The 15,892-nt window shown below is 42.5% G+C and overlaps 1 protein-coding gene across 4 annotated transcripts in view; it reads left to right on the forward strand.

The window, feature by feature from the left end:
- The window catches only part of SCHIP1 (schwannomin interacting protein 1), a 538,791-nt gene that overhangs the window by 403,851 nt on the left and 119,048 nt on the right, over positions 1-15,892 (forward strand). For all 4 annotated transcript variants that reach the window (XM_068280922.1, XM_068280923.1, XM_068280924.1 and 1 more), the window contains one exon: positions 980-1,558. In XM_068280922.1, coding sequence (XP_068137023.1) covers positions 980-1,558 — 579 coding nt within the window. The remainder of the gene's footprint in view (positions 1-979; positions 1,559-15,892) is intronic.

A 15,892-nucleotide genomic window follows, 5' to 3' on the forward strand; every position in this document is an offset into this window, starting at 1 on the left:
TCATGAAGGCTTTGCAATGGAAAAATCAAAGGCAAATCTAAAATTGCTGCGCAATGCAGCCAGTGTGTACAGGCCCTTAGTTACAGTCACAAAGTAACTAATATGAGCATGGGTTGGTAAGCCCAGCTTCAGGCTCACATACTGCCTTGTAGACACTTAGTGGAAGCATCTTGATTAGCAGATGTCAGATAAATTATTTTTAAATTACCTGGACAAGCTTGCCATCACACAGCATGCCTTTCAGAGCTGCAGGCTGTAATTCTCATAGAGCTTTATCTGTGTCGTGTTGCCCTGCAATATGCTTAGTGCCTGCTTCATTTAGAATTGCTCCTGGCAATGAGATCTATGGTCATTTAACTGGATATGTCCTAAGTGTTCCGGAATTTTACAGCATGGTTGGACAATCTGTTTGCTCCCTTGATTGGGCATCCAGTGCTTATACAATCACAAGCTGGGCACCACAGTTCAGTGATTTATTTGAGGACAAGTGCATCTTGCAGTTGCCTTTGAAACCTGCATAATAATGATTTCTTTCTTATTCCTCTAAATAGATAAAAGTAGAGAAAACACTGATTCATTCTCTGCAGTATTTTCCTGAATGAAAAATTGCTATGATGTGATAACATACAGATAAGCATTTAATAGGAATAATGTATAACCCTGGCCGTAGTTTGATAGAGCAGAAATGTAGCACCACTAGGCATGTTATCAGGTTTTAATGCGGGGTTGGGTGTTATCGCACTGTCACCGGTGTGTATGTAAATCAGTGTGCTGACTCGGGCTGTGATTAGAGTGCAGCTCCAGAAGTAGGAGGACAGGAATCTTGGTTGCCTCAGGGGATGGATATATACGCTGGCAGCTTCCAGTTGCTTCATGTATTTTCTTTTCTTTCCAGAAAGCAAGTATAGACAGGATGCTTGGCTTTGATGCAACACACACACTAATCATATGTCTCGTTTTGTGATCCGTTCACTCGCAGGATTACAGAGAGGATGGCATGGATTTAGGAAGTGATGCCTGTAGCCGCTCCAGCTCTGAATCCAGCTCCAACAAAGTGACCCCTTGCTCGGATTGTAAATCGTCCCCCAGCCTGGATCTGGCTGCCTTGGAGGATTATGAGGAGGAGGACTTTACGGTGGACAAGGTGAGCGATGAGTGGGAGGATGAAGATGAGGAAGATGAGGTTGGTGGTGATAATGGCTTTGCTAAGGACAATTGTTTTGTGAGGCCTGTGACTGGCAGAAGTTTAGCGGAAGAGTTTCAGGACGTTAAAGGGGGAAACTTGTCTAATACAAATGGAAACCCTTCTCATCGGCACAAATTAAATGGAAACTTAGTCACTGGGAAACCCCCAAATAAAGGAAAGCACAACCCTCCAAAGCCACAGAACACTAAGGGACCTGTGGTGAACTCCTTTGGTGGATCAGGTGCCATCATGAGGGAGGAACCCCCACTTCCTACTATGGACTGGGAAGCTTTAGAGAAACACCTTGCAGGGCTACAATTCCAGGAACAGGAATCCCGGAACCAGAGACAGGCCAGATCAAACTACACATCTGTAAGTTTACTTTCATTTACACTTTCAAGTTTGTTTTTTTTACAAAAGTGGTGTTGCTGTTAAAATTGCTCATGGGTCAGGCCATTGTGCCACAACCTGTAGTGACCAATCAGAAATCCTTTTATATATGGTGTGAGTCCAAAGTACTACGTTTTTATTAAGTGGCAGCATCTTGGCGCCTTCATGCCTCAATGGCCTTATTATGAATGAAGAGTAGCAGCTTCCAAAGCAGAGTATTTGTTTTGTATTACTCTGCACAATGTCTCCTTCTGTCTTGTTTGCATTTTAGGTTGTTTTTTCCCCCTTTTGCTTTTTTACTGTATTATATGATAAAACAAATTGGTAAATGTAATCATGTAATCCAGAGTGACCCTGGATTACATATACATATTTGTTTTATCACATGATACAGTGACCATTCTAAAAGACAAGTAAATTACTAGTATACAAGGTGAACTGAAATGACCTTTAGGTGGGAGGGCCTGTACACTAAGTGACCATAAGCCCCTCCTCTAAAAGGTGGTATTGTCAATTGGTAAGTTATCCTGAAGATCTATGTACCAGTTCAAAACATAATCCTCATATTATTGATGTTATTCAAGAAACCCTATCAGTGTATAAAGAAGAAACGTGCAGGTGATAGCAAAGTCTGTTCTTGCAAAGTTACAAACATTGCTTTACATCTGTATAAGAAGGGGTATACTTTTAGCTTTTGTATGTTTACACATCAACATTTCCCATTTACAAAGTTTTCAGTTAAAATGCCCCTTTGCCATAATTGCTTTATAATTCTATAAAATTACTGCAAAGTAATTGTTTGGTCACTATGGGCTACTGTACTTTGCTCATCATTACTAAATAGTGGTGTGCTTTAAATACCTGTGTGTGTGTGCGTGCGTGCGTGCGTGCGTGCGTGTGTTTGTGTTTGTGTGTTTAAATGCATGTTATCTTCTTGTTTTATTTTGTTTTGAGAATAAGTGGTTATTGTGTCAATATATGGATTTCAATTCTAGCAGCACACAGAATAAATCAAGGTGGCAATAGAGACGGAATGCTTATTTCTGATAGGCCGCTAGCACACCATTGATGTTTGCACTCAGACATTAAATATGCTCAGTAGCATTGATATTAACCAGCATTCAACTGGCCTACCTGATACAAACTGGATTCAGTATTCATACATGCTTGAGAGGGAGGCAGAGCTATTTGCAGACAAGAAAAACAACTATCGTAAGGGTCACATTCTCCTTGGCAGAACTAACAGAGGGGGCTTGTTCAGGATATAAAAAGTGGCCAATGTTCATTTAAAGAAAAATGCATAACAGGTGTGATCTCTAGACAGATTGGCCTTGTCACTTGGTCGCAGAGGTGATTTTGTTTTCTTCAGCATTTTGATTTTTTATAAAGTAAATGTTGCTGAAACCATATGTGATAAAATTAAAAATGTGAGGCTTTTTTTCTGTCCTATTTTAAAAAGAAATAGCTTGTAACCATAATGCTACATTTTTGTAGAGCTGTCCTCCCCTACCATTACCGGGTTTTTGGTTGTAATTTAGGGCTGTAGACATCATGTTAGGAGTACCCGACTCTACCAAAACCTCCAATAAAATGCATAGAGAAATCTAAAAGGAAATCCAGCCTTCTGAAACATTCTCCATACACACACCTGACCCTTCTCTGATCAGGTCCAGTTTAAAGTGTAGGTGAGATGGGGCCTTAAAAAGAAAATATACATACCTGGGCCTTCCTCCAGCCTTCTACAGTCTGATCGCTCCCTTGTCGTCTTCAGTAGCAGCCTGGCTCGTTCGCGACTGGTCCCGGTAAGACGTCCATTCGGGGTCAGTCGGCAAAGGCTGGCTGTGCACACTGCCCCACTGCCCTCCTTTCGCTGGGAGTGTTATGCACATGCACAGCAGTACTGCGCATTCACAGTGTGCCCCAGACTAGAGGGCTTTACGGGCCAATTACTGAAGAACAAGGAGGGGGAGGAGGACGATGAGGGGGCGATTGGGCTGTAGGAAGCCCCAGGTACGTATATTTTGTTTTTAAGGCCCCATCTCAGGTTTAAGGCTCTTAAAAAGCTTGCAGACTCTTAATCAGTTTTTATTATTTTTATTACCTTGATAATGTCAATCATTGTAAAGATTGGCCTCAATTTACTAAGCTTAACTCCTGTCTTTAATAACTCTTCTGGGCTGTTTTACAGTTATCACCATGGTGATATAATTGTGATAACTGTAAAACAGCTCTGAAGAGTTATTAAAGACAGGAGTTAAGTTTAGTGAATTGAGGCCAAAGACAAACACTTATATAGCGCTTTTCTCCTGGCGGACTCAAAGCGCCAGAGCTGCAGCCACTAGGATGCGCTCTATAGGCAGTAGCAGTGTTAGGGAGACTTGCCTAAGGTCTCCTGCTGAATAGGTGCTCACTGACCTATCTTATGGCCTGTCCCCACATAGTTTTTCTGTGCGTTTTCTGCACAGGAAAACAGGTAACCAATGTTAATCCATGAGCTAGTTCACACTTTAGCAACTTCTGCGGAACAAAAAAACCCAGTAAAAGATAAGAGATGAACTGTATATTTCAATTTAAAATTCTGGTTCCCCCTCTCAGATTTCGCATTGTTGGTTAAGGTGAATAAGCCCTTTGCCCTTTTCATTTTTGATGCATTTGTTCCAGAGAAGTTCCCTTTGCAAAAGTTGGTCACATGACCCAGAGATCTGTGCACAATGTGCAGAGCTGCTATCTTGGTGAGAGTATCTTTCTCTGCACAGATCTATCACCTGACTACACCTATCTCTTGCCTCTCCTTGATCCTGTGGAGCACAGAGAGGAAGTGGGTGGGGTTGGCTCTGTGCTCTGACGGGATAGCTGGCTGTTGCCTACTCCGAGCTCCGTCCTGATTACCTCCTGTGAATGGTGATGGGATGGGAGAGGAGTGTGGTCAGGACACTGCCTTCTTTTCTTATCAAAGGTGCATCTGATTTCAGCAAGGGATGTCGCCACAACAAAACCAGACAGCAAGTAATACAAAATGATTAATGCAAACATAATTAAAGGGACACTATAGTGAGAGGGATATGGAAGGTGCCATATTTACTTCTTTTTGTCTGAGTCACATACCTGAAACGTGACTAATACGACTTAAAGGGATACTGTACGGGGTCGGGGGAAAATGAGTTGAAGTTACCCGGGGCTTCTAATGGTCCGCCGCAGGCATCCTGTGCCCGCGCAGCCACTCACCGATGCTCCGGGCCCGCCTCTTGTTCACTTTTGGAATTTCCGACTGAAGTCTGAAAACCACTGCGCCTGCGTTGCCGTGTCCTCGCTCCCGCTGATGTCACCAGGAGTGTACTGCGCAGTCACACACCATACTGGGCTTGTGCCATACACTCCTGGTGACATCAGCCGGAGCGAGGACACAGCAACGCAGGCTCAGTGGTTTTCAGACTTTAAAGTCGGAAATTCCAGAAGTGAACTGGAGGCGGGGCCAGAGCATCGGTGAGTGGCTGCGCGGGCACAGGATGTCTGCGGGGGACCATTAGAAGCCCCGGGTAAGCTCAACTCATTTTTCCCCGACCCCCTACAGTATTCCTTTAAGTAACTTAAGTCCCTTTTTACACTTGCAGTGCAAGTGTGCATTGTGTTCCCCTGTTTTACCACAGGGTAATACAACGGCAATGCAAATGTATGGGGCCTTGCACACTTACCACATTGCACCAAAAGCTTCTGAATTGCAGAGCCAATGCAAAGTCTGCAGCGCGTTACCGTATGACTTACACTGCGATGCGGCGGCAGCGAAAGTTATTGGAGTTGATGGGCGACGCAGGAATTCAATAGACAGGAGCGCGGTGTGTCATGGCACGCATGCGAGGACCGACAGGAATCCCAGTGATGTACCTCCTGCCCGGCAGGGAGTACATCAGTGAGCGGGGTTGGCGCTGTTCATATGACCCTGTCGAAGCACTCTGCCGCAGTCGCAGGGTCATATGTGTGTCCTTTTGTGTGATGGGAAGCAGCAGAAGCATTGCATCCCCGCAACACAAAGTCTAAAACTGGCCTAATGTCTACCTGTGACGAAAAAAAGGGAAAGTTACATACCTTAGTAGTGTATAAGTAGTGTGGAGAAATCCTATAGTTTATCAGTGTGTTAGTGTTATCAGTGTTATAGTGGGAGAGCTATATTCATTCACTTTTTGTTAGTGATGACCCCACAAGAAGGAAGTAAAATCTTTGTTTTGGACACAGGCGACAAAAGCTTTTAGAAAAACTCCTACAAAATCTCCTGTACAGATTTCACACTTTCCTGTAAATGGGTTTTGTTTAAAATAATACACCTTGAAAAATGTTGAGCATCCCCATGATTTCATCATTCCCGACTTAATGAGCTGCTGTATGTTGCCATCCTTGCCAGCTATCTGTTGAATAGAGGACCACGTGTTCCATGATTCCCAGTGGAAACTGTGACTTGCTATTCCCTGCTGGCAATGCTGAATGTTGATTGCTGTTATCAGTTAGTAGTCATTATTGTTATGAATTTTTATATCGTTTTTTTCTGCCCATTTAGAGACAACACAATGTGTAGAATTGCAGCAGCTCACTCGTGTTGCTTTCCCAATACAGAAAGTGCAGCATATTGATTTTCTCCAGCAATGTCTGTGGGGTATTACAAGGCATTACAGACAAAAGTACAACATGTACATTTAATATATTATTACACACATATACTGGTACATAGTGATGTTGACCCTGCCAGGTCAACGCCTGCAAGGAGTTTGTATGTTCTCCCCGTGTCTATGTGGGTTTCCTCCAAGCAATCCGGTTTCCTCCCACATCCCAAAAACATACAGATAAGTTAATTTACTTCCCCCTAAATTGGCCCTAGACTACGATACATATACTACTACACAATACATACATAGACATATGACTATGGTAGGGACTAGATTGTGAACTCCTCTGAGGGACAGTTAGTAACAAGACTATATACTCTGTACAGCGCTGCGGAAGATGCTGGCGCTATATAAATACTAAATAATAATAATAATAGTGTCTTTTTTTTTTACATTTTGCCCAGAGTTGTTATTTGAAGGAAACCCGATTCATTTGCCTGGTTAGCTGAGTGAATCCTGTCTTTAACCACTTTGTCCTCCTTGACGTATAAAAACATCAAGGAGGACAGGCGCGCTCCCGCGGCCGATCGCGCGCGTGCACGCGCACTCCCGATCGCGGATTCGGTAGCCACGGAATCAATGTATCGGGCTATGGAGCCCGATCACTGATTCCTCTCCCCCGCTGAAAAAGCGACAGCTTCTCTCGGAAGCTTCGCTCTTTCTGAAGCTGTGTCCCTCTAAGCGTACATTGTACGCTTAGAGTGACGTCATGTAAACAAATTAGAGATTGCCATCTTGTGGCCAAAAAGTAAAACTACAAGTAAATGTAAAAAAACATTACAATACACAAATATTTCCCCAAATAAAACACTTTTATATCCCACCCTCCCAAAAATGCCCACATAAAATGTTTAATAAAAAAAAACAAAAAACATTACTATAAAAAAAAAACACACATAAATATTTACCTAAGGGTCTAAACTTTTTAAATATCTATGTAAAGATGAAATATTTCTCTCTATTTTTTTTTTATAAGCTTGTAAATAGTGATGTATGCAAAACGGAAAAAATGCTCTTTTATTTCCAAATAAAATATTGTCGCGATACATTGTGATAGAGACATAATTTAAATGGTGAAATAACCGTGACAAATGGGCAATTACAATACGTGGGTTTTAATTATGGAGGCATGTATTATTTTAAAACTATAATGGCCAAAAACTGACAAATAATGAATTTTTTCATTTTTTTTCTTATTCTTCCTGTTAAAATGCATTTACAGTAAAGTGGCTCTTAGCAAAATGTACCCCCCAAAGAAAGCCTAATTGGTGGCGGAAAAAACAAGATATAGATCAGTTCATTGTGATAAGTAGTGATAAAGTTATAGGCTAATGAATGGGAGGTGAACATTGCTCGGATGCATGAGCTGAAAACGACTGAGATGTTAAGTGGTTAATACTTTCTGAATAACCAATCCAAACATACAAAACTGATTGAAGTCTGACTCTGGCCTCAGTATAAGTGTGACTCCAGACTTTTATTGATGCAATATGAACATGCCAGCCAGGCAATTAGAGTATAAAGATGGCAGCGTCCATATGTCTCTCATTTCAGATAGCTTGAATGATCTATCCATGCTCAACTCTGAGCCATAAAAAGCAGTAAAGAATTGTAGCTTCTGCATACAAGAAGAGTCCTGTACGGGCAAGCGAAGGGCATCACGTGGCATGTGCATACTGATGCTGGGAGCAATGCTAGCCTGTTTTGTGTTTTTGATCGGCAACTAAACTGACAGTTATTTTGTGTGCTTTTATTATCAATAAAATGGTGTACATATTTGTGTTCATTCAATGTTTAAAAATTATTTTCCTGTACAGGGAAATTATTCATACAAACTAAAATAGCATGATAAGATGTATACTTATTGGCCACCCGGAACCATATGTCTGTGTGTTTTGGGATTTCTTTTACATCACATTCTGCATTTTCTATAATTGTGTGACAAACATTTTCATACTTTTAAATAGACACCTATATCCAGGCAACAATCACATAGCGGAGCTAATTGCAATGCAATTAACAATTGTGTGCATTCATTAGTCAACCTGTCAGCCAACCAGGTTTCATCTTATTCAGGTAAAATGATTAAAAGATAAATTCTCATTGATGCTTTTGTGTTACTGCACATTGTACTATGCTTACTTATTAAATATGTCCATATTTATTTGCCAGAATCTTAAAATTCTTCCTAATATTTCATGATGGTTGAGCAACTGGATTATAAGTTGAAGGAAACCTGAAATGAAAGAAATTTGGCACCATTGTTAATATTATTAGTATTATTTATATAGCACCGACCTCTTTTGCAGCATATATAGTCTTGTCACTAAGTGTCCCTCAGAGGTACTCACAATCTAGTCCCTACCATAGTCCTTTGTCCATGATAGTCTAGGACCAATGTAGGGGGAAGCCAATTAACTTATCTGCATGTTTTTGGGAAGTGGGAGGAAACCCATGCAGACACACCACGCATAGCAGACAAACTCGTGCAGATAGTGCCTGGAGTGGGATTCAAATTGGGTTGCCTAGTGCTGCATGGCTATCCACTACGTCAGGGCTTTTCAACCTTTTTACAGAATGTACCACTTTTATCACATGGCATTTTTAATGTACCACCAGTGGCTCCGCAAAACCGGCAAACAAACTGGGCGTGGTCATGACAGGCTGTGGGAGGAGCCAACAGTCAAGAATCAACCATAATTAGCCAGAGAGAATACATAAAAACACCCACCAACCATAAAAAAACCCAACTATCACATGGCCTACCTGCCCTCCATAAAACTGCCATGTGCATGTCATATTGCTAATGCTGGCTGTTATATTTTTTCAGTATTAGCATTTGTAATCCCCGTTACAAATCCTGCAGCCTGATGGCAAGCTGGAGAGGCCACACACAGGCGTGCTGCAGGAAGAAGCTGCTTCTATTTTCCTGCCAGAGTCTTGGTGAGTATGGGGTGGGGGTGATCGGGGGGGGGAGATCGGGGGTAACTGCGTCGTCAGGATTCTCTGCGCAGTCCTTGAAGTCTGTGACTCGCAGCAAGAAGGAAGGAACGGCTGAACTGTATGGGCTGTACTACTGCCCGCTGAAAGAGGGAGGGCTGAGCATTCCATTCACTCCACTCCACAGCCCTGCCATAGCGCACCAACACCAATCCACACTGCGCACCCCTTGAAGCAGGCAGATATGGCTTGCCCTGCAGTCACCCACCAGATCGCAGTGCGCTCTTTTCTACAATTGCGTCCCCGCCCCCCACCCCTCACGAGGCAAATAAGGCAGCTCTGACTGCCAAATTAAAAAAAACAAAAAAAACTTTCCATAGTAGGAGAGATACGCGTACCACCGTGCAGGTGGCAAGGAACCACCAGTGGTACGCGTACCACGGGTTGAAAAGCCCTGCACTACATCACTGTGCATGTGTTTCCTCTTCCTTCATATCCTTCCTTTTCCTAGTGGCAGCACAGCCATTTCTCCTCTGCCAGTGGTGATCGAGAATGGAACCACCACCGCACACATCATAATTAAGGTACCATTTTATTTTTACTTTTTTAGAATGCTACACTAAGATTGCCAAACTGTTGTAGCTGGGCAAGCACGTTAAAGAAAACTATAGTCAAGTGCTAAATACTGTAATAATATTAGTTGTAGTAGCAATAAACCGTGTGTTCCAAGTCTAATAGACTGTTATACAGTATATATTCTTCTAAAAAAAAAACGTATTTCAATACAATACATATAAAGTGTTGAGACCTAAACAGCTACTGTAAATAGAAATGCAGTAGTTTTTCAGAAATATTAGGCCAGTGTAACAGAACTCACTTTTTTAGGATAGGTCTTATTTATCAGAAGTACTCAGTAAATCCTTTTTGGATTGGCATGCCTCTGCTTTGCGATGTCATAAGCTGATTTTGATTCATTTTATTCCAAGATGTATTTTTTTAAGAATCTCTGGGCATCAGCTCTGGTGGTTTGGATCTGTGCTAAGATGGTGGTAGCTTGCTCGCCACCCCCACGTGGCTTCACAGATAAAAATAGGCAATCTTGATAGCAATCCTCAGAACTAATTGCCTAGCCAGATGCCAGCTACATTTAGGAATGGCCAACATTGAACAGTAACCGTAAAATCATTTACAGTATCTGCATTGTGTTAGTGCATTGCTTATATAAATGTCCATATAAATTCAATGCATAGTTCTGTATTGCATGTAGAAACAGTGAAAGTGAGACAACCTCTGGGTCAACTATAGCATCTGTGCAGACAAGCAAATCACCAACCCCTTTTGCAGTTCCAGAAACAGAGATGCTTGGAGGCCTCTCACATCATTTCTTAGGTCCTTTTCCTCTAGGAAATGTAATTGCTTGAGCGTTCGTGCTGTAATGCAAGTGCATATCCCTCTATTTCCACTACTGCGATTTTTGCCACAGTTGCGCCACAATCCATCCGGTGTATGGCGCGATCGTAGTGCTTTTGCACTTGCGATTTCTGATGGGAGACGTAAACCCCTTGAGTTCAAAGTGCAGAATTGTGGGGAAAATCACATAGCGGCGCAATTGCTGTGTGATTTCTTTTTTCCCCCTGCGCTCCTATACTTTGTACAGGAGTGCAGATGGAGCAAAAGCGGGGCGGGTTGGCGATTTCTATACGGGGAGAAACGAACTGTGCTAGTAGAAAACAGCATCATGATACAATGCTGTTGCGATCCGCAAATGGCTAGCGATGCAATTTTCGGATCGGATTGCAGCTAGTGGAAAAAATCCCTCAGTACATCCACACCCCAGACATGCATGATGTTCTTACAGCAGTGTGTGGTGCCATGAATTGTTTTCCTTACACATTTTATCACTAAGCAGGGCTCAGGCTGTTTGTGTTGGCAGTATAAATAGAATTCCTTTAAACTGCGGTATAGTAAAGCAACCACAAGATGTCACCGTAAACTGTAAAGTGCTGCAATGATCTCTATGGTATTATGTTTTCCTGTATTCATTCTGTGTGTTCCTTTATGTTCTATGTAAGCATCCTGATGATGGTGTATGTTAAATCTCTGATGGTTTTCTCCAGTAAAGAGTCCTAACTTGTTATACTGGGTGCACATCTGCATATACAGACCACTCTGTCCTTATCAGTTTGGTCAGCCGTTTGTGTCACAAAACCTAAGTTCCACTTTACTTTAAAGTGGACCCGAGATGAAAACCTAACTATAACAATTAACTTGTCTATATATCTTATCTGAAGTTGAGATAGTTTACACAGCAAATGTAGCTGCAAACAGCTTCAATAGTTTTTGATTATTAATTCCTGTGATACAATGAGAGCGGCCATGTTCTGTTTGTCACATTACACACAGGCAAGCTGATCTGCATCTCCAGCCCTCAGTCTGTGAAAACTTCACTCCCCTCTCCTCCTCCCTCCTACCCTCTGCCTCTGAAATCTCTGGCTCGTAACCTCCTCCTGCCCAGCCTGAGCTCCCATAAGCCCCTGCTACTAAGGCTCAGAGTGCCAAGGCACTAGAGAAGCTGTCGGCGAGGCTTGTTTAGTTTGTAGAGAATTAGAATATTAAAACAAAAAAAAGTATTTGTCTTGAGGAATGCCCTATAAACTATATGAAAGGAACACAATTATGCAATGAGTAAAAATTTATCTAGGATACCACTTTAAGTGTCGTTTGGCAGGAAGGCTTTTCCCCGGACCTCTCCCTGAAGTGCCTCAACCCTGTCCCCCCATCCCCCGATATTTTGTATGTATACTGTAATAATAAGTCAGCTGTGGCAACAGGACTTCCTATGATGTTTTAGACTGGCTTTTTTGTTGGCTGCCCTTCACCCTCAGTGGTGCTGTAGTGTCCGAGTGTTCATAGTAAGATGCTGAACTTATTGTCTAATAACTAAGCCAGGAAGGAAACCGGCCGCAGGAAGGAATGAGCTTACTTCCCAGAGACCTTCAGCCAAAGCTCATAATCTAAGAACAATTTACAATAACATTCTAGATAGAATTGGTTCCAAGGGTTTCATGGCAATAGTGCAGCACACTTGCCCTATTACTGCAAAAATCACTCTTTCATCCCACTAGATTTACTTTCCAATTTCATGAGCTGAATTCCTTGCTTCATCTACTTGCTTTGAAAAATGGAAGAGAATGATACAGCTTGTAGTAAATGCCCATTTAAAATATTTTAGATGGCTGGAAACTGCAGGGCGGGCAATTTATTAGCTCCCCTTGCCGCTTATCGGTGATACAAGTATGGAAGGATTTATAAGATCAGGAGCTGTGTGTGGCCACTCCTCCTCAGCGTACCATACTGGCTAGCACTTACATTTACCATACATACTGCAGGGATGGGACAGGCAACAAATGATTGAGGTGCCAGGCTTTTCAGATTAGCAGCTAATCTCTATACCAACAGGCCTCCTTGTCTTAAAAAAGGTGTTACAAAATGAGAGGAAATTGTTTTTCTTTCTAAATCTAAAATAAGCTTTGCTTAGATTTGAGTTGTTATTTAACCACTTGCATACCAACAGTCTCTAGCCCTTTAAGGACCAGAGACTGCTGCTACCACTGCTACCAAAAACGGGGATTACCGGCATCTTGCTGCATGGGATCGCTGCTGTTGTTGTTCATGAGAGCGGTGACATTGGCTCCCGACAGCATGGTGAGTGGGCTTAAGTGACTGGTAAGCAGCGGGAGCGTGCAGCGGGGAAGATGAAATCCATGCCCCGGCAGGGATAACAGGGCAAAGATTTCACTAGTGTCGTCTGGAAGCGGTTAAAGGGAAATTCCACTTTCATTGCAGTCAGCGCTTGGATATTTACCTATTCTGAGAGCTGAATGGGGGTCTCTTCTGTTACCATGGAGCATTACTGTATACGGACATCCTCCTTTGGGTCCCAATCACATGATATGACCCCTTACATGGGCTAATCTGCATATAGGAAGTGGGAGGCAGCATGAGTATAGCCAGCTGGGGCACGGCTGTTATCTATATGAGATAACGTAGGCACAGTTGCCAAAAGGTTAAAGCTTGGTATCAGTAGTTAGCTGTAAATGCTGATACCTGGTGTGCATATTGGTACAGAACAGCTGAGACTGCAGATGCATAGGTCAGGCTCTGAAATAAGGATTTTACTAGTGATGTTCAGTAAATGGTACAGTGTTGTACTAAGTAGTATTGATGTTCGAATTTGACACCATGTTGATTGGAACCCAACCAGCCGCATTCAGGACTGAACAGCAGAAGGGGGTGCGTTTCATTAACTCAGATACTTCCCCATTCCAGCTTGGAATCAGGAGGTATCGGCGTTGAATGAACCCCATCCTGCTGTCCAGTGCTGATATGGTGCTGAATGCGTGTGTTCCGGTTCTGAACCACGTGGTGCCGAAATCAAACACCAACACTACTAGGAAGCATATCATTTGGCGAGACATTGATTTTTAATAACATTACATTTTAAAACAACTTTTTTATTAGTGAGGTATTGATATTTTGAATGAAAGTTTTGATACCTTTTGAAGTGCTATTCTATTGTTTTATTATTGTTTATGCACCACTAACTACATTACACAAGTATATATTATACTTCTATTTCATTGTGTTGTTGGAAGCAGCAATAATGCCCCTAACATCCATCTTTTCACTAAACAAGGCTCTGTTATAATATTCAAAGAGAGCATTGTTGTTTAGAGCCATCTTTGTAGTCAGGCTGCTGTTTATGGCATGTCAGTATGCTTCAAGTATCTAACGGTTTTTGATTATTACAGTTAACGTGGAAATAGGAACATCTTTTCTGTTTGCTTTATCAAAAGGTTGTGCAGGCAAGATGCAGCTCATCTGGGAATATGTGAATACAGGTGTTAATTAGAATTGCAATAAGATTGACAGCAGGTGCGGCATTCACAGCTTGCGTATGATGATCTGTCGAGTCAGGCTCAGAGGGAGACCTGTGATTAGACCTCAGTATAATCAGCATGTCCACCTTGCTCTGGGATATTGGGGTTTTGTAGAGAAAGTTTAAGTGCTTCTGTATTTTTAGATGGTGTTCAGGATGATAGTGACTTCAATGGATATTTTACAGATTGCCAACAAGTTGTCTTAACTAGACGGTTTGTTATTTTCTTTAATTATTACTGTTATTGAATTAAAGGACACCCGGGGTGAAAATAAACTAATGAAATAAACAATTGTATCTATCCTCCTTCTCCTAAAAATGACTTTTTAAGATATTCCACAGTTTTATTTTATATTTAAATCTACTTTTTTAGATTTTACTGTTTTATTGTTTTTGCTCAATGACACATTCATTGAAGTATGCCAGAGCTAAAATCTATGAACTATTGACCCTTTTTATCTCTTTCCTGTTCTCAGAAGCCATTTTCTGCTAGGAAAGTGTTTTATAGTTGTAATTTCTTATCAGTAAGGCCCGGTTCACATTAGCGGTGGCTATCCGGAATAGCCGTGCCGGAGCCGCACCGCATGCTGGCCGGACGAAACGGACGCACGGCATAGCAATGTAAGTCTATGCCACGGTTCACATGCGTCCGTTTCGTCCGGAGCCGGACCGGATCCGGACTCCGGTGTCCGTTCCAACATGCGCTATTTTTGGGTCCGGCTCCTCCGGCAGCCGTATCCGGGGCGGAGCCGGACTGCACCATCCGGCCAATGGAAACCAATGAGAACCGGAGAGCGCACAACACACTGGCAAAAAATCCGGATGTTCTACCCCACTTCCTATGAGGATTGTTGCGGCGATATTGGATCGGGGACACATGGGCAAGCATTTTGGAGTGGAGCAGCACGAGCTGGAGATGTTGGCAGCATGTTGGAGGTGGAGGTGAGTGCTAAACAGCAGAGGGCCTGATTCCACAGGTCCCCCTTCTGCTGACCTCCCAGACCCCAACATTTTTTTTTTTTTTTTACGATACTTTTGCCAAACGGATCCGGATCGCATCCGGATGAACACCTGATGCAACCTGACCGGATCCGGATCGGATCCGGATCAGAACCGTACGGTTCCGATCCGGATCCGGTCCGGATCCGGTCAGGCCATCCGGTCCGTTTGGCTGACAACCGCAAGTGTGAACGGGGCCTAAGGGTCACACTGTAGTCTGACCCAGTCCTGACTCAGACGGGAACTGCCACTTACCAGTACATACCTGATGTTTAACTCTTTTGGGCAGAGAAAGGAAAAAAAGGAGCACAGCATAGTTATTTGTGTGCTTGGCACTGTACATACACATGTCTATCTCATCATGTCACACGTCACCTCGGGTATCCTTTAAGACATAGATAAGAAATCTAAATAATCCCATCATGGTAATTATACCTGCCTTGATTTGGACACAGATGGATAATGATTTATTTTTTTTATTATTATTATTTTAAAGGTGACATTTTATTTGGATAGTGAAAATTAATGTAATAAAACAAATGGCACCTAACAGCCACATGGCCGTTCCTCTTATTCAGGGCTTCCTTCTTTCCTGCCACCAGCTACTCACATATTTTCGTTATGCATGTTTGATGCAGTGCAACGCTTTGGGCCATTGATCTACACTGCCGATCATCGTGTGCTACTGACCGATACGGCTGAAAATCATGCATAGATTTCTAGCAGATTTGATCAGCAGGATATCAATGGGAAAAATTAATAAGTGTATGGCTGCCTTAACAC

Source organism: Hyperolius riggenbachi, chromosome 4 (genome assembly GCF_040937935.1).
Source record: "Hyperolius riggenbachi isolate aHypRig1 chromosome 4, aHypRig1.pri, whole genome shotgun sequence".
Classification (NCBI taxonomy): domain Eukaryota; kingdom Metazoa; phylum Chordata; class Amphibia; order Anura; family Hyperoliidae; genus Hyperolius; species Hyperolius riggenbachi.